General features: G+C 41.3%; 1 protein-coding gene across 5 annotated transcripts in view; it reads right to left on the bottom strand.

The window, feature by feature from the left end:
* Nucleotides 1–25901, bottom strand: part of hth (homothorax) — a 123244-nt gene that overhangs the window by 39213 nt on the left and 58130 nt on the right. For 3 of the 5 annotated variants that reach the window (XM_069037345.1, XM_069037350.1, XM_069037346.1), the window contains one exon: nucleotides 17885–17893. The exons of the other annotated variants lie outside the window; for them this stretch is intronic. In XM_069037345.1, coding sequence (XP_068893446.1) covers nucleotides 17885–17893 — 9 coding nt within the window. The remainder of the gene's footprint in view (nucleotides 1–17884; nucleotides 17894–25901) is intronic. 5 annotated transcript variants of the gene reach the window in all.

The following is a 25901-nucleotide window of genomic DNA, read 5'->3' as shown; positions in this document are numbered from 1 at the left end:
CAGCACAATCAGCGGTAATTACTTATTAAAAAATGCAAGTTCATGTTGCACGTTTATTTTAACATTTGTTTTCAACATTTAGAACTATTGCAACATGCCATTACGGAGGCGAATAAAAACATAAATTGCTACTTGTTATCATGCGGTATAAAAATTTGTAGAAAAATAAATTTAACATGAAAGTTGGAAAACGGAGCGATTTGTGCTCGAAAGGTCGCTCCTTGAATAAAAAATCGACTCTGCAACATTGAAAACAAACTAAAAATCAAAATGATTTTAAATTTCTAAAAATTATCTTTGCAAATATGTAATATAAAAAATAATTACTGCAATGATACAAAGATCGCTGATATCGGGTGTTCATTTAAATTTATCCTCAAACTTGGGGTTGAAGAGTCGATTGTGATCGCACCATTCGCTCGTCTGCGAAGTAAAAACATAAATAACGCAAAAAATAAGGTTAGATTTATAAAGCTAATCCATGATCTGTAATCCGTGGTGCGTTCACAATCGACTCTTCAACGCCAACTTTGAGGATAAATGTATTGAACACCGGTTATAATAGAAACGTTAAGCAATCATTTTCGTTGGAATAACTAGTCCAGATTGTTTTACGTTTATTTCTTTCCTTTTGAATGTTCTAAAAAACGCAATAAAATTCAATCAAATTGGTGTATTTCAAAACTGAATATTTCACCAACTTTCCCCACATCCAAAATGTGAAAAAGTTCCTCGTGAACAGAACTTTATTACATAAATTGAACCTCTTACAAAACCAAATTGAGTGAAAATAAGATATTGTTGGGATGACAACTAAAAATTGCATTTTAATTGAAAAGATGTTTACATTGTGTCAACATCAAAAATTTCAATAGGTAGTAATTTCAAAATCGATGGAAGTAGTGCGACATTGTATTTTATTGCTATAGATCAATGTATTAATTAGAAGTGTCAATTGATTAAGATTTATCTTATTTAGTGTGAGTTTTCATTTATTCCAATGCATTAATTACCATTCGATTCGCCATTGTCAATTTTATTTAACAAGAACGGTTAACTAAACCGTCTAATAGAACAAGTCCCATCCATTTAAATTTTATAATTTTACAACTTGACACAGTTTCAAGAAAATTATCTTCAAGCGGTCGAAAATCGCGCCTTTGTGTATCTCTATAGAAACGGCTTTTTTTGTAACCGGACTTGAAACACTTCAAATCCTAGGCGGCTCGACCGAGTCAAATGTAAGGTCATTTCAAGCATTCTCACGATTTATTTATCAATATTAACGAAATATTTAATAATTAAATAATTACCCAATATTTAACCGGTGCCACTGCCTCGACTTCGTCTCGGCCTTCAATTTCTAGGCTTAGCACAAAAAGACACACTTCTACTCTTAATGATATAATATATCTACTATTTTCAAAACTAAAATATGCCAGGATATTTTTCTTGTTGCAAAACAATTTGTAACGTTTTACAAGTGCAATAACAATTTCGTCTACATGTTCAATTCAATGGAAATTTTCGTAGAAGTGACGTTTTATCTACAACGATATAGACGTAAAAAGTTAAGCTCCCCAAGATTATCTTTGAAGATAAAGATCACCACTCTTGTTCGTGGTACGTCATAATTATAAAAAAAACTGATATTATAAGAAAATAACAAGCTCCCCTTTAATTTAATACTAGACTGCCAATGTTTTTCACAAAAAACCCTCCAATTTCTGTCCATTTTGCTCCCTTTACGACGCAACAATAGTAAAAATTTAAAACAATCTACTGGCATGGAACAAAATAAAAAATAATTATGTACCCGTCACAACTGATAACGACCCAGTTCTTGCACGGTTTATTTTGTTTTTCTAGCTCGACCGAATTGATTTTATTCGAAAATTGTTTCGCTTTGATTCCCTCGCGGACACCCCGGTCGCGTCGAAACATCCTGCACCCTCCGCCGCCCCCGCAGAATTTTTCAAAGGACATCTGCATCGTCGGTGGTGCCGTGGTCGTCGCAAGAATCGGTTCTATCCAAGCGTGAATCGACGATAGAGTTGGCGTGTTGTTTGCACAGGTGGCCATCTTCCTTGCAGCAACAGCACAATCAAAATCCTGCAGTCGTTCGTGAACCTTCACGAATCGAAAAACGGCAGTTCGATCGGGGCATTGTCGTACCGTGCACACAACTCCCGTAACGTGAACGGTGGGGGGCGGGGGCGCTATCTGTGCAAATTAAGTGCAAAACACGCCAAGAACAGTCCCGGAGTCCTCGTACGCGCGTCGTCCTCCGGAAGCCGGCGTCGAGAGAAGGAACAAACGGCAGTGACAGGCCGTTTCGTGTAGGCGAACGGTAATCGATGGTAAACAGATGACGGTGTTTCAGGTTCAGTCAATAGCGCCCCCGGCACACAGCCGAGGCAATAAAGAGAGGACCCTCCAAATATCCTGCGCCACGAGCATGGAGCACACGAGCACATAGATGATGGCCCACTTTCATTACCCATCGTTCCGGGGGATTACTGTCTAGGCCTTGCTCTCCGCTCAACGGGTGGTCGCTAAATGCGTTATTACAAGTCCGGATTGCATTTACCAGCTCGTCTCCGACCGGAATCTGAGGTTTTGATGGGGGCCACGTCTCCAGGAAATTGGCCGAGGCGGGGGAGTTTTTTTGGGGATTTCGAAGGCGACTCCTACGGAATGACCCTCTCGCGGCACTTTTCGCAATTGCAGGAGGTGCACGATTGACGCAACCCGACGGGGAATGTGTGGCGCTCGTTACTTACGAAAATTACATTTGTCGGGTGAGTTCAGATTTAACGACTCTTCAGAGGGGGTGTCTCGACGACGACAGTCAAATCCGTCATAAATGTCTCGTTGTTAATTGAAATTATTTAAATTGAGGTTGAAGAAGGAGGGATTTGTTTTTCGGTACCATCGGTGTCGAGGGCTTTAAAAACCGACAAAATTGTCGAAACCGTCTGTTACGTCTGGGGAGTCAAGTGATATTCTAAACATTCATTGAAATTAAAATACGAGTACTTTTAGATTTGGCTTTCTCTGTATTTTATTTAAATCAGTTTATTATTATTCTATGTTTCTGTTTTTGCAAATAGAAACACACATTCTGCAGACTCATTCGGAATTATAAGGCTGCAATTTCCCAAAAATAGCGTTTTGGATTGATAAATAATAACATTAATAATGTGTATTGACGTCAAAACCTTTTGTTTTGTTTTTTATTTGAATTGTAAACTATTCTAAATAAAAACATTTCTATAAAGAGCGGTACATGACTTCCATGTTCTGCGATAATTTTCAATTCAGTAGCATTTCCCAGAAACCCCAGAAAATATTATTTATATAAAATATGAGACAAATTGTGCAATTTCGGAAACGGTGGATTATCACCAAAATCAGTAAGACCTAAATCCTCGCTGTGATGAACATTGTGCAAGGAGAATCATTCACATTGGTGCATTTCTACAGAAGTTGACTTGAATTTAAAAAAAATGTATAAAGTCGTAAACCTTCTAATTTGACACTGAAAGCAATAGAATTAAAGCCCGTAGTGAGACTACCATCTTGTAAAAAGAAACATTCCAACTGGTGTATTTTTGCAAACGTTATGGTGCACAAAAAAATTCCACAGACGTACAAACAAACAGACAGACAGACACACGCACGGCTCCTTGCGGAAAACTATCGGGTGTTCATTTAAATTTCTCCTCAAAGTTGGCCTTGAAGAGTCTATTGTGAATGCACCCCGGAGCAGATCAGCTGTTTAATTAAATCTAACCTCACTTTTTGCGTTGTTTGTGTTTTTACCCTGCATACTGACGAATGGTGCGTTCACAATCGACTCTTCAACACCAACTTTGAGGAGAAATGAACACCCGATTCTTTTCTTTATTTTTTTGACATCATTACTTTTCCATTTCCTTATGGAACATGGAAGCAAAAATACACAATTTTCTTGAAACAGGTATAATTTCTTGAATTGTATCTACTTACCACTATTTTTGAAAATTCACAACAGTTTTTTTTAATCTTCAATTTTCTCAAAATTGAGTTTTCATTTAAATATGTATTTCTTCGTTTTTTTTTCTTTAAAAATTTAAGATTTAGCAATTGATTTTTCTATTTTGAGTATCAGTGCGACAATAAACATTTGCTGGAAATTAAAAATCGTCAATTTTCTCAAAAATGGGTTTTCTTTTAAATATTTATTCCTCGTTTTTTTTTTCTTTGAAAATTTAAGATTTAACAATTTCTTTTCTAAACAATTGGGAGCTAAAACTGACAAAATAATCTCTAGAGCATATAAATAATTGTGAAACTTAATTTTTTCAACAAAATTTGTTTCTATTAAACTTTTGAACATTAATACTTTCACGCACGATATTCCACATAATTACATATTTCATAAATATTTGTTCTTACAAGTAGCAAATATTCATATATGCATTTATGCGGAAGTACTTTGAAAGAATTTAAACTATCTGTTCGACTATGAATCGACGTAACGATTTTTATTTTCGAACGCGACAGAATTTATTGGCCGTTCAATCAACGTCGAATTGATTTTTTTCCAATTTTTCTGTGAATTATGCTCGACTCCCACTAAACACTGAACTGCTGTACAGTTTGCTAATTCACCGTTCAGCCGCTGGCGCTGCACGTCTCTGCAGTGACACAATCTCGACGATAGTTTGAAGCTCACAATTTTGACCCCTCTCGTAAACTAGCTCGTAGTGTGGCAAAAAATCTCGGACGAGCTTTCGCAAATATTTTCCTCCAAGAGATCCTTCGATTTATTTAAAAGACTTGACAGTTACGAAATATCACCGATTAACGCAACAGGGGACAAATTAACGCTGCAAATCGCTTGGAGAATTAATTATTAAAAAACGATATCTGGTCGGATCGTGGAGAGGTTCGCCTCCAGGTGAGATGTCGATGTTTTGCGGCGTGGACAGTGGACGTGTAATCGGTGTGATGGTTAATTGGCGACTGTGGCGTCACCATCCACCATCCGATAGGATAGGCGAATAGTTGAGAAATCGTTGGCGTTATTATCTTAATTCTGCTACAAGACCGATGAAAGGTGGCCGCGACTAATTGCAGAACCGCGGCGACATATATAAATAATTTGAGGCAATTTCGATGCGTAATTGATGTCATTACTTAAAGTCCCGCTAAAAATCGAGAAATGTAAATGGCAACGGAAAAACTTGCAAATGATGAGCAAAAACCGAACGGATGGGCACCGCTTACGCACCGAACTATCGGAGATATCTTAATAGTTGTTTTCCCGGTACAACCTTCTTTATTCGTAATTAATTTAAATTGAATCTATTAAAAGCTAAATAGAAATGTAAATTGCACCGACTCATCCTGGTCTTTAATTATTGACGTTGTAAAGAATTCGCCGAGCGCTGTCGCCTTCTTTTTACGTCGCCTTATTAAATCGAGTACTACTCGTTATTATATATCTTGTTTTCGATGACGTACGCTTAATAATTGTAATAATTATTTATCTAAATTGCGTGCGGTTTACGATACTTGAACACTCTTCGCAGTAATTAAACGGCGCGCTGATAGGTGGCGCGCCGGCATCGCCACTTATTAAAACCGACCGGTCGTTCTGCTTTTACAGATAATTACCGATTCTTTCGATTATTTTCGACAATTAATAGTCCCATCTTCGGATACAAAACGTCGTGTTCGGAAAGCTGTAAACTCCGAGGACGTAAAGATAAGGACAAACTATTTCCTCGAACCACAGGTCCGACGTTTATTGCTCACATAACAAAACACAGATTAGAAGTATTTGAATTTCAAACCGTCCAGCTACCTATAGCAGTCCACGAAAGAATCATTACACGTTTACCCAAAATCTCTACAGTTTGTTGCTAATCTCGGCCTGCCGAAATTAATTTTTTTCTTTTTTTGGCACGTACTGTTTGCCGGGATTAGGCCACCGCAAAGCCAACAGTTAACATTCGTTATCTTCTAATCCTAAACTGTGTCCGAATTAATAATTTCTGTGTCAAATATGATGCACAAATCTACCCATCGGGTATTATATGCGTACGGATTTGTTTCCCCAAAACGGACACTTGACAAATTAATTATTCTCACTTTTTTCAACAAATAGTAGCAGGTTTCTGTATCACGAAGGTTTACGCTGTTTGTCCAATTTACCAACAAAAATTAACATGTGATCTAACCAACAGAAAACAAATATGTCGGGTACTTACAGAGTATGTATTTGAATTATCGCGCACGGCTTGCGTTGTTCTGTTCCTCTTTTTAGTAACCATATGGCATTTATTTTACCACAATTTCAACTGATAATTTAAGCACCAATACGTTCAAGATCCTGAGACATTACTAACAGTGAAAATGAAATATTTATTAAGTTTTTGAAAACTTCTTTAGGCGCACCACGATTTATTCACGGGCAGTGAATTAGTTTCACCATCACGCGTCACGTCACACGCTCTGAGGTGAAAGGCTCATTCGTGAGTTTAGGGGAGCCGAGTTTAGCTGAGCGAGCAAGAAATAGTCAGATTTTGAGAGAAGATTTTAATATCGATTTCGCAGACAAAAATATCAAAGCCCTAATTGATTTTTTAAAAACACCATTGGATTTAAATACATATGTTAAATGACCCAAAAGACAATGCAACAAAATATGGAGTTTTTTAAAGATATTTAAATAGGTTAAGGAATTTTATTGAATAACAATATATATTTGGAAAATTTTACACATTACACAACTAAACTAAATTTCAAAACAAATAAAAAAACTTCCTCAAGTCCTGAGCTTTTGGCGACAGTTCTCAAAAGATATTTAAATAGAATTTAATTATTAATTTCGTATTTTATCTATCACAATCTTATTGTTCCTGATTCCTCCAAGTACTATCATCATAATTTATATACCTAATATATTTTACTTAAAATCAATTACGAACGTCATAGAAGTTTTCACTTCCGTCGTGCGGTCTTTTTTTTTGCATAAAACATCTTTTCTAATTTTGCGGATCAAGTTTATAATCGTTCTTTCTTGTTCCATATATTTTTTCGAACAAATTTACTTTTCTTAAAAATAATTTAACTGTATCGAGTAAAAACATAAATTACCGTCGGAAAAGCGAACGTAAAAAGTTTTCCAATTTTATATCCAATTTGCATATTGTTTAAAATCAATTACAAATCAAAATATAAGCAATAATTTGGAGCGAGATTAATAAATACAGGTGAATTTGAAAGGTGTAGAGTAAATATGATAATTAATCGCAAAAAACTTGTCAAACCGTTGACAAAATACATACATAAATAAACAAGAACATATTTTATTTCGAGGTAACCTGCGTTCAGAAACTAATCGGGGTGATCTGTGCATTTTCCAATGTACGTTTGTTTAAGATGCAGCTGCCGCTTTGTTCCTATCATTTTAATTTTAGGTTATGTAGGTTAAGTAACGACAGGCACGTTCCAAACCACAACCAGCTCCGAACGTGACAGTTTTTGAACATCCGTTATTATGAAAAAAGCCGTGTTCACTATTCAGTTTCGTCCAAAGACTACATTAATGGAGTCACTTAAAAAAAATCCAAATTCAGAACAGCTGAAAATACGTTGAGATTTCTGTTTTAAGCAATTCGGAGAAGCAAAGTTTGAAATTTTTAATGGAGCTAAGTTTAATTTAATTTAGTTTTCTTATTTTACTTTGATTCACTGTTGATGGGACCATGAACTTAATTTATTTTTTGCTTAATTTGTTTTAATTTTAGAAAATATGAAACTTTTGGGGTTTTAATTAAATTTTTGCCTCACTTTAGTTTTGAACTTTTGCAGGATCAGACCGTGAGAGTATCGATTCCGCATTCTAAATTATAATATCCAGGGATTTTCTATTTATTGCTTGCTATCACTGGCGAAATATTTTCGTGAGCACGTAACCAAAGATACAGATAAGATACCGTGTTGAAAGAGGTCATTAAATATAAGCTTTAAAAATTGCTGCAAGAGTAGATTTATCAATTATGTCTGTGTGGTTGTCTTGTAACGTTTCGCAATTCAGAAAGCCATTCAACAGCGCATTTCAATGTTTAACTACTGGAATGCGAAGTGATAATCATCAAAATCATGAATCCTGTGTTTACGTTTTGTTGTCCAAGAAATGTTAATGGTATTTGCATTCTTAATACTGTGTTTCGAGCCGATGGTTTTTGTAATTTTTAATAGAAACAAGCTAATTTACGATCCGGAGCAATTCAAATAGAAGAAGTGTTTCCGCTACGACGTGGGTTTATCATTCCATGGCGTACGTCGTGTGCCAAAGATCTTCAATTTTACGTTAAAAAGTGAGCAAAAATCTTGCTGTCGATGTAATTTTTTGGTAAAAAGTAAATGGTGTAGAATTTTCTTCGCAGGCCCATCGTCATTTTCACCATTGGCGGCAGCATTCTCGCGTCGCCGTATTTGAGAATTGCAAGTTTCGCGGGGGCGTCAGCGAGTTGGCCGAGTTCGCCGCAGCATCGCTCTCTTCTCCCATTGGTTCTCGTTCGCCCCTTCAGACATGCATCCGATGTCGATTCTATTCGTAAATCAAAATCTCCACGGCGAATCCACCCTTTTGCTGACCCGCTCCCGCCGCCAGCCAACCCGAGGTGGCAGCTCCGTCCGAAAACCCAATTCGATGGTACACGCTTTTCCGATCGATACCCGCTGGGTGGACAAAAACGCGCGGCGAATTCGCCGGCAGGCCGTGCCGCGTCGGACGTACGTCGCGGCGCGATCCGGCTGACGTTTTTGACGTCCGGTTGACGTTTGACCCGAATAGCTTTCCGGTCAGACGGCTCGATGGGAAATTCAAATGAGATTTGGCAATGGAGCGGTGTGTCAGAGCGTTTGAGCGTTGCCAAGTTGTGAAAAGTCGGGTCGAAGGCCCGTTAAAAAGCGACAGTAATAACGTTTGATTTACCGGTAATGATTTATCACAATTTGCGCCAGTGACAGTGTTCTCGTGGCGCGCATCGTTAATTGGCGCGAGCGGCTTTAATTAATTACGGACGTGTTTTTGAACGCGATTCGTAATTGACCATCGCGGCACAACACACCGTGTCTATATGGCAGAGTCGGAGCGGAACAATTGCGACCGAATTTCGACGATGTACACGACCTACCGCAACAACTCCACGTCTAGTACGTAAATCAAGGAGGCCTCGACCGACCTCCATGGCGACACATATATCGTCGACGCGCGCTCATATTTCAAATTTTACATCCGACTACCGTTCCTGACCCGGCGCGGCTGCGAGAAAGTGAAATTTCACACAAACAACGGATTTTTTCGGCGGATGACCTCTCCCACGGAGGTCGCGCCGCCGGGTAAGGGCGGCCGCTCACCGGGTCGCCTCGTACGCGCGCCAAATCGGCGACAACCTGAAAGACGCGATCGCACGTCGCGTACGACGCGACCCGATGGACGCCCGCCTTAACCTGTGCCGAGGTCGCCCGCGAACAGACACCAACCTAACTGTGACAAATCCATTTCTGTCAGGTTTTATGGCGCGATCGGCGATAAAGCAAAAGTACCAACGTAACGGGCTAGGTTTTTCCCGGGCTTCGTTATGGCACTGGTTTATAAGTTTCTTATTGAATAAACCATGTGCGATGAATTCGATAATCTCGAGAGAGGATATGGCGCGGATATTATTTTATCGCGTGGAGAAATCTTTTGCAAATATCATGAATGACAAAGAAATTCGCAATCTCATTCAAAATCGCCCAAAAAATACAACTGCCAATACGATTTTTCAAGCCCACTTGTTTCGCTGTCACGACGCTCTATTATTTTCGCTCTTCGTTTCGTGCCGTAAAAATATAACAGTGGTGAGAATGTTGCCATTTGTCATTTTTGATCCCTTTCCACCATTCGCCAATTTTTTTTAACCATCACATCTTCGCTTTAAATTATATTTTGCCTTTTATTCAACAAGCGAACGACAAACATTTTCATGATTTAAGACCGGCCGAACAAAAATTCTCAAATTTTCTTTCCAAGAAAAAAATACTGACGATTTCTAATTCACTCACGCACGCCCATCAATTACACATCTCAAAAATCCTCTCGCTTCACTTTTACAATTCCACCGCCCCTACGACATGTTTCTTTACAACAATACTTGACTCCTTAAAAATCGAAAACGAAAACTATGCAGGCACGAAACTTTTTTCCAATTAAATATATTCCGGAGGAAGCTTTAAAAATTATAATACAGTCGGCTGTCGACTTTTTAAAGGCGACTGATAAAAAATGCATCCGCATTCTTTCGCGATATTCTATCAAATCAAGTGGATCGTTTTTGACATTCTTACTTGCAAATTATGCTAATGACTTTCAAAATTCCAATTAATTCACATGTTAACTAATTTTGACGAATCTACAGGAACTTTGATGATTAAAGATGGTAGATTAATAGAGATAGCATTTATACTCTATTTATAAATTATTTATATTTTTGGACTCGAGAAACAACAACAAGGTGTTCCAACAATTGTAAGTAAATTAAGAAATTTTTTTCCCAATTTATTCCAGCGCGATAAGGTATCGAAATAGAGACCAAGTGACAACTTTACAACGCCTTGACACACATAATTTACATTAGAAGATTATGGTTATTTTGTAAGTTATTCCTGTAAAGCCTGACGTGGATATGAAAATTATGTGATGTCCGACCCCACAAAAGAAGTGGTAATTATGGAAAATTGCTGCTAAAATTTAACGTCTTAACTCTTCTATTTTTCATCGAGGTAGATTTATAGATTGAAAATGCAGTCGCACATATCAGTATGGTTTATGAGTGACAGTTGGTAATTTCTAAAGCAAAATCACCAACAATTACTACACCTAGCACTTAACGACATTTTTTCCACCGTAATTATCACATTCAATGCTATTACTTTACAGATTGTATCGGCACTTTTCTAATTAATTTAAGGTGAATTTAATAATTCCAAACTAGTTATTTGCGTCAATAAGTAGGCTGATATTTATTAACCTGCGCGTCGAGCTTAAGGTGCGAGCTTTTGCGCTGATCGGAAGCATTTTTGAGCCGATCGTGGAGGAGCGGCTAGCAAATTACAGATTGGACCGGAAAATAAGTCAGCTGGTGAGACGCTTTCGAAAATCGTCGTGGAAAATGGCAATGGGTGACGACGGTGCGACCTTCGGGCAAATTGCACCTTGCTTTCATTAAATTGGGTCTTAAATTGCGCGGCAATAATCAAAATTGCAGTAAAGGTCTCCAAAAAAGATTGGATCGGCGAAGTAATGGAATAACACGGTTCGCCATGCGGATTTCATCCCCATCTCGGTATACGTTTTTTCTTATTCGTTTTGTAACCACTTCGATATTAAATTGCCGTCCGTTTGTTGAGTTCCAGCGTCTGGCCATCGGTTGGTCCATTTTCATTAATAAATTTCGTCCGTGGTCTGGAGAAAAGGGCAGACGGCGGCGGCGCAACCGGTCCGGTTTATAGTTTTTCGACTCTAGAGGAAGACCTCCCGACCGGGCGCGACGCGTTTTTAATTTGTCGAGAGGCGTACACAAATGGATCAATTTATTCCGAAAGAAATTTGTAGACACGGCTTGGTGGGATTCAATCGCGGCCATAAATATGACGTCGGTATAGAGATGTCGCTAGGTCTGCACCGGAGTTATTGTGCTTTTTACGGCCATCGTCAACCGCTCTGGCCGCGAGTCGTCTCTTACGTTTTACTACGCTACTCCATCTCCCATATCCACCAGATTTATATCCACTTTATTACAAGCTATTTACGAGTAGGTCGTCAAAAATGACAATAAAAAAAATTATGCGAGGTGTCGAATCGATAACGGTGGCGGTTCCGGTCGAGAGCGGACCGTTCCCTTCAATTAGCCGCCACCGGCGTCATAATTGAAGAATCGGGGATGATCCCGGGCGGTAAATTTTATCGCGATGGCCATTTAGAAGATTGCAGGCAAGATGGCGAAGCATCAAGCGGATGGATGAGGCATCACGGCGTCGCGACGGTGAAGTCGGTCGGTGTGGCGGCGGTGTGCGCCGACGCCGATGGCAAATCTATTTCAGAGATGGCCCTCCTCTCAATTTTGATGGACATTCGAACGACCGCGCCCTCATTTCCGGCAACAAATCGCGTCTTTATCACCCCTTCATTGGAACCGGCCTTTTTCGAAGGGCTCTCCTGGGCGGCGGGCACGAAGAAATCAAAACGCGACCGTCCCCGACGGGAAATCCCTCCGGGAGGAAGTGTCACAACACGCGCGATAATTGGCACGTCGCAACCGGTCTTCATGATGAGCGACGTGAGTCAATGTGCCGGACCTGGTGCGGACGAGGAAGCCGAAGTCGTCGGGGACGGCGCGGTCCCGCAGGTCAAGGTTTGTTTATGACGTGGGGAGCGGGCCCTAAAAGTGTGCTGCGAAGAAATTTCGTCGAGGGGCGGCCGTAAAGCTCGCCAGTTATGCAGAGGTGAACGATGTTCGGACAGATTCGAGACGGGCAGTAAAAATCAGCTGATCGCCGTGGGGTTTTGGCGAAAGGCATAATAAAAACATTTCGGGCCGTAATATAATGGCTCGCATAAAGTGACGTTTCGGAGAGATGGGCGCGGACCGACGGAGAGGAGCGAGAGAGCGCCGCCGACGGTTTGATATGGCAAAAAGACCACTACAACAAACGGTGGAAAATCAATAGCTCTCTACGTCATAGGCCGCTCTCGGCGCATAGGATGGGCCGAATCAACCCGCCCAGCCCCCATCGGGGGCTGCACTTTATTTATTTACTTGTTTGCCTTCGACTGGCGTGTAAGTGCAGTTGCAAGTGAATTTCAAGAGGGAAACTTCTAATCTGCCACGGCTAATGAGCTCCCACCGATCTTCCGGCGTCGAACGAAAATTTCCACTGGACGGATCTTATCTGGAAGGCGAACGTACACAACGTCCATGAAGACGTTGATCGGCGCAATCGATACGGAATGGTCTAGGTGTAGGAAGTGACTTGCAAAACGGTAGCACCTGGACGCCATGGGCGCCCTCCGCGCCACTTTAATCGACGTCCCTGTCAGCTGCGGCCCATTATATTAGATGAACTTGCATTTTGTGACATGCGGTTGCATTAGCACTCCATTCGATCGACGATTCACTAATTACAAAACAACCAGGCCCAGGGCTTCGCACCGAAGGGGTCACAAGAGTCTACCCGTGCGAACGATGAAAGACCTTTCCTGTTTCTCACAAACCAACTGTTTTGCTATCTGCGTCTGGTAGATCTCTTCAAAACTGATCATCCAAACATAAGGAAGCTTTAAGAAATTTTCTCCTTAAGCACAGAAGAGCTGTCCTGATCAAGGGATCATGAATCGGGTTTATGCATTCATACTCAGCCACAGAAATTACTTTGCAATAACAAAATGGGTGCTCTATCATCATGAAGATGATACCTTGGTGGCATCTTAAGATACTTCTGTGAATTTTTCTTTACACAAAGCTTTTTGCTTGGAAGAAGAAGAATCATTTTGCAATAACTAGTCGACTCCAGTTATTACCGGTCACTAGCATGAAAAGGTAACCACCAAATGCTTCTACAATCGTTAGAGTGAAGAAATAGAAGATCAGCAGCAAGGACTAAGTGTTTATACAGTGGTTACTTCTTTTCCGTACCAATTCAACTGATGTATTTCTGCAACGTGGCATAAATTCAAACTTCGATACTTCAACTATCCATGTTTCGTTGAAAATGTATTTTCAAAACTTTCATGCTGCTTTTAAGCTGACTTAAACTTTTATCTTTCTTCGTATCTTATCATCCATGGGTATCTATGTGGGAGACTTTACATACAAACACTTTTCTGATATAATAAAAATAGAAAATCTTCTAAACCACACGCAAAAAAATTACCAATGCAATTATCAATAAAGTGAAAAATACAAGCACCAAACGATTGTTTTTATTCTTTAAAAATTCCACTTGTACGAAAAAAGATCTTTGGAGGTACTTTGGAAGATCAGCAGAAAATTGCTTTCTGAGTGAATTTTATGAAAGTTTCATATTGCATTGATGAAAAATTCGTTTAAAAATTTCAATAACAGATTTTTAAAGCTTTTGCCAAACAATTTAACTGGAGATTAGTTACATCCACGACACAAACTTAATAAGTAAGAAACCGTTAAACCCGATTAACATTATTTAGTTAAATCTGTGAGAACTATTTGTAGCACTTTCAATTAATTAAGAAAAATCTGATGGAGATACTGTATCAGATGTGATATCTTCCTGAGAGTCGATTTTATCACTTTTAATACATATCCATATCAAACACTTAAAACAAAAATACTTTCTGCATTAAGCTGTCGTATCGATTATTATCAATCAGTGATAAAGCAAACAAGTAGATTTATCCGTTGCGGTAAAAATCACTTGACAAAAACAAAATGGCTGCCGAAGTCTAAGCAGGAGAAGAATCAAGACAAACATTTCTGTTCCCGCATTTCTTCTGCAAATCAAGCGAAGGGAAATTTCTGATCTAGACATCACGTGTTGACAACAGTATCGATCTTCTAGTTCTACAGAAACATAATTCTCAGTCCATCTATGGTTCGCGTGTTTCGTATCCATTTATACATCTAGATGGATTAATTGGAACAACTTTACGACGGCTCTTCACTGTTTTTTGTGAAAAATCTGGTCGCGTCCTTCGGATCGTTGGAGTAGTGCGACGTAACGTCTGTTTGCGCAGTTCGCTAGTGATGCGGTTAGCGTAAACTAGTGATGTATCAAATCAAGGTTGGTGTTGTTCAGGTAAATTTGCCTGTTCAGGTTTAGGCATGCGGCGGCATAGAAGTTTCGCTTGAATTTAATTAAACTGCGCCTCCGTTGTTTTCTCCTCTTATCAACATTGCATCATTGGCCAAACAGACGTAGGTATATCAAGTTAAGGGTTGGTATAATCTCGCATTCCATCACGTGAGTGTCACTGGAGTGTAATTAACTAGTTTTCCTTCCTGCTGTTTAGACACCAATTGTTTAACTACAAATTACGGCGTCGCAATTAAACCGACAGAAATTCTAGCGGGCGGCGCTCCCTGTTTAATTATTCAATAAAACCGTTCCAACTTCATTCCACCCTTTTATAATAGCGGCCGGTATGTGTGTACATACGAAAAAACTCCCCGGAAAAAAAATAAATTCCACCCGACACGATGTTATTCGCATCAGAATTCGGCCGTTCTTTGTTGTGTGTAATGAGTGACAGGTTTCGTGTTTGTGGATATTTGCATGTAAATGAATGTTAATATCTGACTGGTTTCGGGGCGTTATGCGATAGGGAGGCGCTATATCACAATTAAACACTGTCGTATCGATACCGTAATTTATGAAGCGAGCGCTAATGTAAACATGGTGGAGACGTCGAGGGCCTCATTATGCGTTTAATTAGATTGATTGGGACGGAAGTGCATTTCGGCGCGGCGCCGCCTCCGACAACATGGCGGTGATTGTGCGGCGGCGGCCGGGATAACGCGATCACCACGTACATGCGGGACCCTCGCGGGCGCGCTTGCCTTTTCTTCGGCGAGAGGGAGGGACGGCCGTAAAAATATTTATTAGGACGGCGCGGCGGCTGGTGGTTATGACTCGGGGAGCGTGTCATTGTTTTGGGAGTGCATTAAAATCTGTTTAGGGGCAGCGGGGGCACTTTAGGGGACGTCCCTCACCGGTCCTAGGGGATGCGGTTAACAGGTGTATCGCATGTCCGACGACACATGCGACTGTCATTACCGGCGAAGGGCACCGGGAAAAATTACGCCTCGAATTTAAGTGCTCCAGGTCTTGGTCGACTCAACAACATGCCTGGTGGCCGTGCAATAATAACAAACCTGTTCACCTACCACATGTTGTGATTTATGGCTTCGCGCTGCTAATTGTCCACTCCAAACTATTACGGTTCGAAATCGATACATTATGTAAAAGCGAGAGTTGCAAGGGGGATTGTATTTTTAGAGGAGTTTGATTCAAACCAAAAGGCCGCGCCTTATCGAATCGGCCTCTAATAACGGGGGATTAGACGGAAAAAATGTATCAAGAGGAGCGAGCTCATGAAGACGGCTCGAAACAAGATCATTATCATACAAACGCAAGCGGGGTAAAAAGTCGGAATATTTTCGGCGTGTCCGTAAGTCGATCCTTGCTCATTAACGACGGCGAAGGGGGCAAAAACGGACTCCGAAAAGAAGATAAAAAGCCATCGCGAATGTCACGGAGTGACGTGTCCGGGGAAGAAGATAACGCCGAGCGGCCCGACTGACAACTTATAAAGTGTTGTCAGCTTTTTAGCGACTACTAATTACACCGGGGAACTTGCCGAGGTAACGGAGAAACGCGCGTGAAATTCAAACAACGCCCAGAAGAACCTCCACAAAGCCACCGTACATATCCCGCCAACAGGACAGGTCCGTGGACGACATCGACACGAGGACAACTTCATACTCCGCTTCCTCGAAACATCTTCGACGTTTTAATTTATTTATGAAGCTGCCGAACGCTTCCACCGCCTTTTTGTCCCACCGGTCCTTTTAATTAGTCACGACAAATTTGAGAATCCAGGAAGTCGCGCCGCGGCTCCGGTTACAGACACTTCCGTGCACTTGACGGACACTTTTGACGTTTGTTATGTTACCTCTGCCCCAGGTGACAACTCGCCGCAGCCAAATCACGTCACCACTGGCAAAATAGAAACAGAAGAAATTCGTTAAGGTGGGCTAAAATTAGCAAGGAAAAGATGGCAAAATCCAGCCGTTCAGAAACACTCAAGTAATATCTATTTTTGTTTTGTCAAAAACGTCTTGATATTACATAAAAGCAATTTATTGCATAACAAAAATTAAATTGAAAATAGTTATTTGAATATCAAGGCCGCGAAATCATTCTTTAAGTACTGAGAGAAAAATTGTCGCCGAGGCCGGTTGCGGCCGAGGCAGCACAATCTCGAGGATGTTAAATGATTTCGCGGCCAAGGTGTACACACTATTTTTTATGCAACAATCTGATTGTTGTTACTAAATATTATTTGAGGCTTGTCTAACTTAGTGTTCAAACAAAACTATCTCCTTTTTGATAACTCACAAATTGATAATTTATTTTGGTATCACTTTACAATATCAGAAGTTTCTAGCAGCTACTTTTTCTCAAGATAATCTCGTTCGAAATTTACAAAAGTTCTAGTTAAAAAATACGTTGCCTCTTTTGCAATTTATTGATAAACGTCGTCGCCTTTCGGTTTCTCATTTTCCTCCGGTCCTGGTCATCTTCCCTATTCGGCGTTATTATTACTAATCTAGTTTTTGGGATGTGACACGTATGTTTTGGGCTTCTGTGCACGTCACACATCCAGCGACCGCCGATCCGCCGCAAATAGATTACGTGATCCCATCTCAGCCATCTTCATGCACCACACGTCCTGGTTCGGTCGCAGGAATTGCAACACGTTACCGTATTGCCTCCCCTAAGTCTTATACCCTTCGCGGTTACGCCCCGTTCGCAAATTCCATCAATTCCGCCAGACGAACACATACGAACGCATTAAACACTCCACTTGTCCCGGAGAAAAGACAATTTCTACCATACATAAACACAATTTGGTTTAATTCGAAGAGCAACATTTTCTTAACGGTCACGGCGTACAACGTGAAACACTCAACGGATCTTGTAAATGGTGTTACAACTGTTAGTACCAACGTCATACCTGACATCTAGTGTTAATAGCGGGGGACGGTCAACTGGTAGTATCGAGGTGAATTCAACCACTTACCCATGGCGTCTGCAACAAAACAAAGAAAAAACATTGTTAGATGGAATCACGAAGCTATTAGCAAATCTAAGTACGGTGAATGTGCAGAAAATTATAATAATAATTTCGAGGATTGTACATGAATGGGAACCGCTGCGAGTGGTGAAGGAGCGCGGTACCGGCGAACAATAGTTAACGATAAATTTTCAAATTTATGATGTTAACTTAATTAGCAATCGACTCGGATATTGTGCAAGTCATTGTATAGTGATGCAGCTCGCCTGGATTTCTTGTGTTAACTGTATTCACTATTCAAACAGGAGGAAACGGATCATCTTAACAAACAAGTTTTGAATTAACTTCCTGAACTTGATTAATTTCTGCCAATAATGAAACGGAGAAAATTAGATTGGTTCGAGATTACTGATTGAAATCTTATACGAGTCGCAATAAAATGTGAGAAACGAAACGCGTTAGTATTTTAATATTGGACACCGAGCAGCAGCACCTACTTCAGCTGGGGCCAGTCAAGTCCTGACAAAAAGCTGTGACAGCGTGGGAACGTTACAAATAAAATTGGGAGAAAAATCTGAATCTGTGGTGACTTGGTGAGAAGTCATTTTATGGTTTATTCATCCAAGGCACTAGAAGGAAAAAGATTTTTCTGTGTTGGTGTGCTGTATCGATTATCAATCGGTAATAAAACCAACGAGTAGATCGATGCGTACCAGAGGAAATTGCTTTGCAGCAGCAACAGAATGGCTTTGGGGGTCGGTTTCATGGATTGTCGTTAAGTGTAGAGGTTCTCGAGTCTAAGTCGAGTTTAAGTCTTCAGAAGTAGGTTTTTTTGACGTACGCGATACAAAGTAAGTTTAGGACTTATGCCGACTGTTTTGTTCTTCGGAAATTTAACAGCGGGTGCATCGTAGGTGTGCGTGTTTCCTTCATATCCGCGGTGCTAACTTTATGACCGTGGCACACCCATTTCTGCCACAGCTCATTTATTTTTTGCTTCGGCAGGTCTGTTTCGCCGCCGACTCGTTCCTAAAAATCATTTCACTTATCTGGTAAGGGTTGTTTGTTAATTACGGCGCGAGTCGAGGACCCAGTTTAATTAAAAGTAGTTGGCTACCTGATGGCCACCTTATCCGGTCTCTCGAGTAGTGCAAAACGGTGTTTGTGCCGATACGATCAGCCGCCACGTTACCCCCCCGACATTCCATCAAATTAAGATCAGCATTCAAATGGCGCTCGAATGCAAATGTCGCGGAATAATGCAGCAGCGAGGATCGCAGGGGCGTATATGTGGCAAATTTCACAGAAAATTTTATCGGTGCTCAACAGCCACTACGACGAATTTATATTATTGCGCGAGACGACGATCTCTCGCCGTCGAGATTCCTCCGAGGAGAATCCTGCCGCACGTCCCTGGACCGAAACGGGAGATTGAACATTCCATTTTTCTGGTTGCGCTAAAACTGGTCTCTCTGGCGTTGTCATAATGCCGAGGCGGCATTCCTCGCCGGCGACGACTCTCAAACGGCGGTGGTGCCGCTCGCCACTTGGTGCCGTACAAGAGTGCGGACCGTTTGGGAGGTGCTGGACGGAGAGCGGCAGCGGCGAATTCCAAAAATGCGTTTGAGAAGTGAAAACAAAACGTGGGCCGCGTTCGCAATTATCGGTGCCGGTCCTGTTATTCCATAGCATCACCCGACGACGGGTGTCCTTGCACCTGAAGGGGGCAATTACCAAGTCAACACACTTGCAATTATCGGGGATTGAGACGGCCTTTAGCAACTCCAATGACATCGGATTCATAAACGTAATTATACAACACGTAACACCCCAGCCACGACATTCCAACACCACGTCCCAGGTCCCCAAAATGTATCTTTTAATTTTATCAAATCTTAAAGAACATTTCTACATTGAACAACTCTGTTTCGTTAACAACGTATCTTATTTAAAAAAAAATCTGTATGATAAGAGAAAAAATAACTACTCCAGAAATATAGGTACAAAAAAGTAATTTTTTTTGGCTACTCTATTTTAATTTTTCAGAATTTTTTTTTAATTTTCTCTAAATGAGAAGAGCATCAGAGTAAGCACAATTACTGTCATCAAAGTTGAGTTTTAAAAACAGTCTATTTTATCTTGGCTGTTTGCGTCTCATTTTTAGGAATTTTTGAGCAACGAATGGCGGCCGTGATTCTGAGAAAACATTTCAGATTTTTAAATTGGACAGTTAATGGCTTCAATTCTTATTAAAAAATAAAACTTTCGAATAAAACATCTGGAATTTTTCGAAATTTCTACGGCTCAAACTACAATTCTCCTTTTTCTTGTAGAATGACTTAAAAATCGCAAAGATTACAAATTCGTCTGCAATTTTTTTTTGTTATTAGAAAAAGCAGAATAGTACATTATTCAAGGAGTGGGTAATGAGTCATGAGAATGATTTTGTGTCACGAGCCGAAGGCGAGTGACGTAATCCATTCGAGTGAGTAATACCATTACCCGCGAGTAGGATACTATACTTTTTGCATTAAAATTTGTGATTGGACTTCATAAACTAGTTGCTACGATATTTGTCCTGAGTTTTGAAATTATCATTCAATGGACCGTGGGTAATGAACCCTGTTATCTAATAGAAAACACTTTAATAATTAGAGTATTATACAATAGGAGTAGAAAAAACAATTTACCAGTCAATTAAAATGTTTCAAAACATATAAAATTAGTTTTTTGGTCATGCAATTTTTCATAAAAGACTAAATAGAGATACTAGCCCACAAGTTTCAAATCAAATTGCAACTAGTAAAATGATTTAGATTTTGCTTTTACTTTTCTAAATTTTATTTCCGGATGTGTGATAGGTAATTTTCTATTTTTGATTCGTAGAATTAAAGAAACAAATGGACCAAACAGCTATTTTCGTTCACCTGGTATGGCAGATGGCAAGATAGTTGCGTGCAAATGACCCAGCTTATCTCGCGATGCAATTTCTTCTTTTCCAATGGGCACCTTTATAGCGCACACACCCGCGGTTTTAGTGAAAAACTAATTGACTTTGGAATTGCGACCAATAAAAACCTCAAAATTGCCCACGTAGGTGTTGAGGTTATGACTGCGAGCAACGCTGGTATAATTACTGTTGACCATTTTAAACGCCCAATCGTTTTTGGAAAAGGTGCCGAATTAGTTAGTTCCCTCCGTTTGATCAAAAAATGCTCAAGTTTCTTCGAAAAGTAGCACGAAATGTAATTTTCGTTCGGATGTTCGCGTCATTTTATGGCACAACTCGGATGGCGTCAACTGTCGGAATCAAAATACATCTACATCCTTCGGGCTATCATTAAAAATCTTTAAAAAGGTCTTGTAACGTCGGTGTCAACTGCACTACAGAAATAGATCAAAGTGGTCGGTTGGAGTTAACGAGCGGCTTGGAAAAATAGAAGGTATTGTGTAAACGTTGTCGGATGAAGAGTGTTCATCAGAATGCATGTTGCGATAGTGTTATCAGGGACATTTAACATAATAAATATAAATTACGCTAATAGGTGTATCTTTGTAGGGTCTGACCTGGTGGGGCCCGGTTTCAGGTTATTCGTGGAACACGTGATGGATCGAAGTTTTAATGATGGACGTGCGTTATGTACTTATTCGGAGATGTTTCGATAACGGATCCCATTCTGTTGTTGTCTGAAATCCATTAAGAAATTTGTCTTGCGATGTTTCGGCCGGTGGGAATTTCGCAAGTTGAATGTAACGTCATGATCGCGGTAGCTGGAGGGCTTCTCGGAGCGGCTCTTCGGCATTGTGTTGCGAATGGAGTCGGAACGTACGCGGAGCGGTTCGTGAAAGGCCGGGACGTGGAGGTAATAAATAAATAGCAGTACTCCATTGTGCTTAATGGTCGTCGGGGGAGAGGACGCCTTTGTCTATCTTCGACGGGCATCTCCCAGATATATACAAACTGTCGGATTTGTGCGGTTTTGATAGAGACGTATCGGGCACTTCTCCCGGCAGGAATCCGGAAGAGAAAATGGTCGCGCCGTCTGATTCGGTCCTGCTGTCATCGGGTGCTGCACTTATCGATTGGAGCGTCTTTATTACGGGGGCTATTATGCGGCCGCATTAGGCCGGAGTGCTTTTAGACTTAAAATATGGGAAAAGTTGTAAGTAAGTCTAATGCGGACTGATAGATTCGAAGCCGCGATCATTGAATCGAGAGAGCGAAAGCGACCCCACCCCGACCGGCAGCAAACAAACACCGACTTCCTAGAGTCTCGGCTTTACGAACTATAAAATTGTCGCACCCACAAAGAGATCAAACGCGCCGTTATATATTTATCTAAGTTTTATGATTAATTTAAACGGGTACGCGTATTATTTCAGGTTGCTTCTTAAGAATGGGTTTCTTTCGATGCGGCGCGGCGGCGAGTTTACGACGCCTTTGTGGCCGGGCTCGACAATGTCAACAATTATGTTCCGGGTTACGTGTGCGAGGGATCGATACGGGATAGCCCTCGACCCCTATGTAAAACTCATCGGAATCAGTTTAATTCGGCGTCAAGTGGCCCGGCGAGACCGACGACGCCGTTCGGCCCGTCGGAGAGGTCATTCCGGAGCTATCTTATTGCCTAGCCCGTAAAAGACACGATACGGCGCGCGGGATTTGCGGTTAAGGCCGAGTAACGACCGGGATATAAACTTTATAGCGCATTACACATTCGACACCAGTTACCTTAATAAAATACTCTTGTGTGCGCGAGCCGCCCGCTCCTCGCCAGATCATTCTTACCGCGAACGGGGATTACGCATCCTGCAGGAATCTCCACGACCAGAACCCGCCACCCGACGGCTGCACCGCGTGGGGAACCGACAACGCAAACTCCGCTTCTCCACAACCATACCATCTCGATCTCTAATCTGGACACAATAACTATCAGCAATGGTCGCACCACCGTTCCGAAGAAAGATAACTGTTCCGATAGTAATATCCGTGACAATAAATAAATCCGGCCTTGATGCCGTGCCCCCATTTTATTTTATTTTGGAAATTCACGATCTAATAGTGTGTCTTACTGACAATGGTACACTAACAACGACACACGTATCGGGTGTTCATTTAAATTTCTCCTCAAAGTGTCGATTGTGAACGCACTACTCGTCAGTCTGCAGACTAAAAACACAAACAACTCAAAAAGTGAGGTTGGATTTAAACAGCTGATCCATGATCCATAATTCGTGGTGTGTTCACAATCGACTGTTCAACGTCCACATTGAGGAGAAATTTCAATGAACACCCGTTATAATATGTATTACGGAAGATTTTTTTTATCCAAAGATATATTCTCTTTCCTTTCATTTTTAAAGTTTAGGTATCTGTAGAGAATATTTCTCTGGCATTGTACGGCCCAACAATAAATTTATTATTTTTTAAAATTATTATTATTATTATTATTATTTGATACAATGTCCAACGAGATTAAAACCCATTAACAGGACAAGGAACTAAATCAAGGAGTAGAAATTGAGATTGAAAAGGATTCTAAATTTGCAAACTTTGGTAGTATAGTTGACTCAAGTTGCAAAAAGCCACTTGTCATTTGCAACAGCATTTTTTTCATATTTTTGAACCAAATAGAGGCACAAAGAGACCAAAAAATCATAGTTTGGGTTGAATATTTTTCATATAAATACAGTTTTAAAGTAATTTCAAATGACTAATGCCATAAAAGTGCTGTTGCAAATGCAAAGTGGTTTTTTGGAACTTGCGTCAACTTTACATATGTCTTTATGTCACCTAATGTGCAACCAAATTATTAATTATTGATGAAAACACATTTTAAATGCCAATAAATTCTTTGACAGTCAAAAAATGTAAAGCGTTTCTTCCCTTTATTGAAAGTATGGAATGTATATTGGTAGAAAAAAATTTCAAATTCTAACAAACCAAAATAAAAGACGATTCGTTGAACCTGGAGGTGAAATCAAAAATGACAAATGAAAAAAATCAGAAATATATATTCCAAAATAAAACAACAAAAACATTATCCAAATTTTAGATAAACTCAATCTAGGATTGCCGTATTTCAGAAAATGTATTTTAAAATCTTGATTATTATTGCTTTTGCAAAATTACGCGATAATCTTTTAGTTATTTCGTTTATTGTTATAATTATCATCGGGCCATGTTACGAAACGTATCCTCCTGCAATAGCTTGAGAGGTTGCATCCCTGAATAATTTCCATTTTTAGTTTGTTCCTAAATGACGTGAGTGACATTTCTGGGGGTGTTCCCACGTTGCCGTTGATGTTGCCTTTAGTGGTTTCGGTGCCGTCGTTCGGCAGTTACGCATCCTGCAGGAGCCCCCGTCACCGCGGCGGTACTAGTCGCCGCCCCCGCGCGATAGCTCTTCTCCTCTTAATCGCATTCAGATTCAATGGGGCGGAAAATTTGATTTCGGTCGGTACGGCAGAGCGCTGACACCGGAATTTGCATAATCGCTCCGCTCCACGTCACTTGGACTAATTAAAAATGTACGGCACGCCACCTCCTTGGCGCGTCAATATTTGATGGGGACGGCGTGTCACTGTCACGGTGGCCGCACTTTCGCCCCCGTCACACCGACGAAACCCTTTGGCGCGCCGTGCGAAAATCGGGCCATAAATAACGTCGCGTGCACCCGCCGTCCGTCCCTGCACTTAGAGAGGGCCGGCCGGGGTGTGATGTCTGCGGTTATGGTCTGCAGACATGCATCTCGCGAGAACCTCCAGATGACGAGGTGTCCGAGGTGGAGACGCTTTAATTAGACCGACCGCGGCGCGTCCGTCGGTCCGTCGGGGGTTAATAACGCGGGCCGGAGGAATTATGCGATCCCGAGGGTTCGCGATTGTTATGTGTTGATCAAGGAAGAGACTACGGCCCATTACGGCGTAATTGTGGGGCGGCTATTGCTTTTTTAACCAAATACCCGGGGTGATAATGGCCCCTGATTACATCGCGCCAACTAGATTAATTCCGCCAACGACGCTCTCTCGCCGGGGGTTTTTTCTTCGCCGAAGACAGGTACAATCGGCTCGCCCCCGCGGCTTTTCGCCACCGACAGCTGCCGACCAAATGTTCAAATGACCCGCTCCACGAAACACAAGAGTTACCCACTCTAATGGTTAACATACGGAGGAGCTTCACAATCCAATTTGTGCGGAAAATGCGCCTGCTGGAGTCGTCATTCTTTCTGGTGTCGGTCGTCAAAGGGTGATAAAATTAGTCGGAATTAATTTGTGGTCCGGGACCGGATAAGAGCGAGAGCTTTGTTGACCGGATTCTTCCTTTATCTGCGATTGGAAGTGGCCATCGAGGAAGCGATTCGGACATTAACGAGCTGGTGGAGACGTTCTTGGGGTTGTAGCCGGCGGTGTCGGAGTCGTGTCGAGATAATTCGATCGGCTCCTCCGACGGGTCCCTAAACGAGGTGCTTCCGCCGTCGAGCACACTCATTGTCGAGTGTCCTTACGTCGTCATTCGATCGTCCATGCGACACGCACATATCATCGCCGAAAAGCGAGTCAAGACGGCAACGACACGGTATCTGCGATGTGCATCTCGATATCGCCCCCGTTGATATATGGCCCTCCCCGCGTTAATACCGACCATCATCGCGGGGGCTCAGCGTTATTTTCCATTACAACAGGAGCGAGGAGCGACAATGGCAGCGGCGAGGGCCCCGTTTTGTAATTCCAATCGTCGCCGCGTAAAAAACACCGAACCACCCCTAACCAATTTGAAATTCAAAGTATCAGAGCAGCGCGTCATCAACATAACAACAAGTCCCGGGGAAACTTATCGTTATAATAGTTTGCCGGTTTAATAAATAGGTTCTGCTTGGTCTTTTGTCGTCTTGAGATCTGATACGGGGGCGGTATTGTCGTTCTCGGGTTTAATTAAGCGGAGGTGCCGGTAGATCTCGGCGCCGTCTTAGCGCCGCTGATAACAACTTCGTGGGATGACAAAGGGCCCCGGGCCGATAGA

Source organism: Tenebrio molitor, chromosome 2 (assembly GCF_963966145.1).
Source record: "Tenebrio molitor chromosome 2, icTenMoli1.1, whole genome shotgun sequence".
NCBI classification, from domain to species: domain Eukaryota; kingdom Metazoa; phylum Arthropoda; class Insecta; order Coleoptera; family Tenebrionidae; genus Tenebrio; species Tenebrio molitor.
Note: the sequence above shows the minus strand (reverse complement) of the source record. Positions and strands in the feature narration are given on the sequence as shown.